At 60.8% G+C, this 2,602-nt stretch overlaps 1 protein-coding gene across 1 annotated transcript; it reads left to right on the top strand.

Moving 5' to 3' along the window:
- The first annotated feature begins 151 nt into the window (after positions 1-151).
- LOC105816703 (chromosome unknown open reading frame, human C2orf57) lies at positions 152-1,372 on the top strand. Its single transcript, XM_012652187.1, has one exon. It carries the CDS (start codon positions 152-154, stop codon positions 1,370-1,372), a length of 1,221 nt encoding a protein of 406 aa, XP_012507641.1.
- Positions 1,373-2,602: the final 1,230 nt, after the last annotated feature.

Raw genomic sequence — 2,602 nt, 5'->3', positions numbered from 1 at the left:
GCGGCCACTCCGGATGCTCAGGACCTTGCTCTGCAGGTGCCTGTGACATCACCAGCTGTCAACATCCCCCTGTGACCTCACCACCTGGACAACCCAGCCCAGCTGGGCTGTGGCCACTCCCTTGAACCACCACAAGTGGCAAAGGGCATAGATGACCACCGAGCCCTCAGGAGGGGACGGAGCCGCCAGCAACTCCACACATGGCTCTCCCGAGGCCTCCCTGTCCAACAGCAGGACTACGGACAGCCCAGTAGGGAGGTCCCAAGATCAGGTCCCCCTCCCTGCAGATGCCCCGGTGGTGGTGGGCAGCCCTGCGACATCCGCTGAACAGCAGGATGCAGACCAGGACTCCTTCAAGACAGCTACCTCCGAGGCCGAGTCAACATCTGGGGACAGAGACGAGGATGCAGTTGCTCCCAGCGACAGCCAGGAAACGACTGAAGGGATCACAGTTTTGCTCCCCAGCCGAGACCCAGGTCCCCTGCAAAAGTCCACGAGCTTCCACGACCTGACATGGAACAGGCTGGTTCAAGAGGCAAGGGAAACTCAGAGTCTGGGGGCTTTCCCAAGCCCCTCTCTGAGTGAGGACAAGACACCACAAGTGGAGAGTATTTCCAACAAGGAGCCGGAATTAGCTCCCCCTGCCCCACGTGCTGAGGTACAGCCCACCCAGAACGCAGAACTTCCGCCCACCACGAATGACGCTGAGTCCCCTGCGGATGCCAAGGGTCACCCTCAGGCCACCAGCACCATCAAGGCCGTCGAGGAGAAAGCTGAGGGTCCAAAGGCCTTACACTTTGACACCAAAGCTTTGCCGTCAGACGAGTCCCACGTGGTGACGGGGGAGGATGTGGTGGACTGCTCACGAGAGCCGCGGGCTCGATCTCACTCTCCCTCCCCAGGAGGCGGCGTCCCCCTATTGCCTGGCCCCAACGAGGTGGCCCTGGGGGGGAGGCCCCTGGACCCCAACCTGTACACGGCCAGCGAGGAGAACGACTACATGCGCTCCATGACCAGCTTGCTGGGCGGGGGCGAGAGCTCCATCAGCTCCCTGGCAGACATCCTGGTGTGGTCCGAGACCACCATGGGCATGGACACGGCCATGGGCTTCCTGGCCTCTGACCACAGCACCGTGGCAGACGTGCTGCACAGCGCGGGGCCCGGCCTGCGCTCCGTCTCCAGCATCCTGGGCAGCGCCAGCTCAGCCCTCTCCTCTGGGCTGGTGTCAGGGACCAGCTCTGCCCTGCGCTCCGTCACCCACCTGCTAGAGACGGTAGAGCAGAGGACCATGGAGGGCATCCGCTCGGCCATGCGCTACCTGACCAGTCACCTCACCCTACGCCAGGCCCATGCTGGCCCCAACTGTGACTAGACTCCCATGCAGGGACGCCCGAAGGACTGGCTCAGCAGCCTCCAGAGACCCTGGGACACCCAGGCCCTTGCCCACCCCTACCCTCGATGGCTCCCCCAGCCCGAACAATAAATCACCAGCGAGCGTTTATTTTCTAAGCGCCAGCCTCCTCCCTTGTCCGTGCAGTGAGCACTGCGGTGAGAGGACCAAGGGTCAGGGTGTTGTGGAAACTGAATGTGCCCTGAGGGCTTCTGGGTGGTCCCGTTCAGGGGCTGGGGGCAGAAGCGCACAGAGAAGAGCCTGGGGGCTAGAGTGGGGCCCTCAGACCTGTAAAAGCCCATCCCCACTGGACCCCACCCAGGTAAGCTCCTTCTCCAGGGCGCAGGCTGGCCCAGCCCGAGAGGCCGGAGAGGGCGGGGAGCTTGAGATCGCCCCGCGGACCAGCGCGGGTCCCGCCCCCAGCGCCAGCGCTGCCAGGGGCAAGTCACTTCACTCTGAGCCTCCTCGGCTGCAGAGTGGAGAATGAGCGCACACGACGTTCCAGACATGAGGGGAACAACGCAGGCCGTACGCGCAGCGCCGGGCACTTAACAAACCCACACACTTCAGCTGGGCTGGGGACAACCTGGGAGCAGGGATCCAGGTAGGGTGACCAACCGTCTAGTTTGCCTCGGACTGAGGGGGTTCCAGGATGTGGGACTTTCAGATTTAAAGCTGGAAAACCCCAGGCAAACCAGGGTGAGTTGCTCACCCGAGACCCGGTCTCTTTCCTGGTATCTGCCCGTCGGCGACGACAGGCGCTGCGAAGGCACTAGCAAGGGCAGGCCTCGATTGCAGCAACGGGAGAGCCACCTGCCTCAGAAGCCCCAGCCCACCCTCTGTCCGCTGTGCCACATCTGGTGGTGTGAGTGAAGCTCATGTAACCCTTACTCACTCCCGGCAGTCTCCAGATGGGAGCACTGGGGGTGAAACCAGCCCACTGATTTGTTCAACCTATATTGTGTTTCTCAAATTGTAAATTAATTGCTAATTTTTTTTTTTTTTTTGAGACAGAGTCTCACTCTTTTGCCCGGGCTAGAGCGAGTGCCGTGGTGTCAACCTAGCTCACAGCAACCTCAAATTCCTGGGCTCAAGCAATTCTTCTGCCTCAGCCTCCCAAGTAGCTGGGACTACTGGCATGCGCCACCATGCCCAGCTAATTTTTTTCTATATATTTTTAGTTGTCCGATTAATTTCTTTCCTTTTTAGTAG

This window comes from Propithecus coquereli, unplaced genomic scaffold (assembly GCF_000956105.1).
Source record: "Propithecus coquereli isolate 6110/MARCELLA unplaced genomic scaffold, Pcoq_1.0 Scaffold383, whole genome shotgun sequence".
NCBI lineage: Eukaryota > Metazoa > Chordata > Mammalia > Primates > Indriidae > Propithecus > Propithecus coquereli.
Note: the sequence above shows the minus strand (reverse complement) of the source record. Positions and strands in the feature narration are given on the sequence as shown.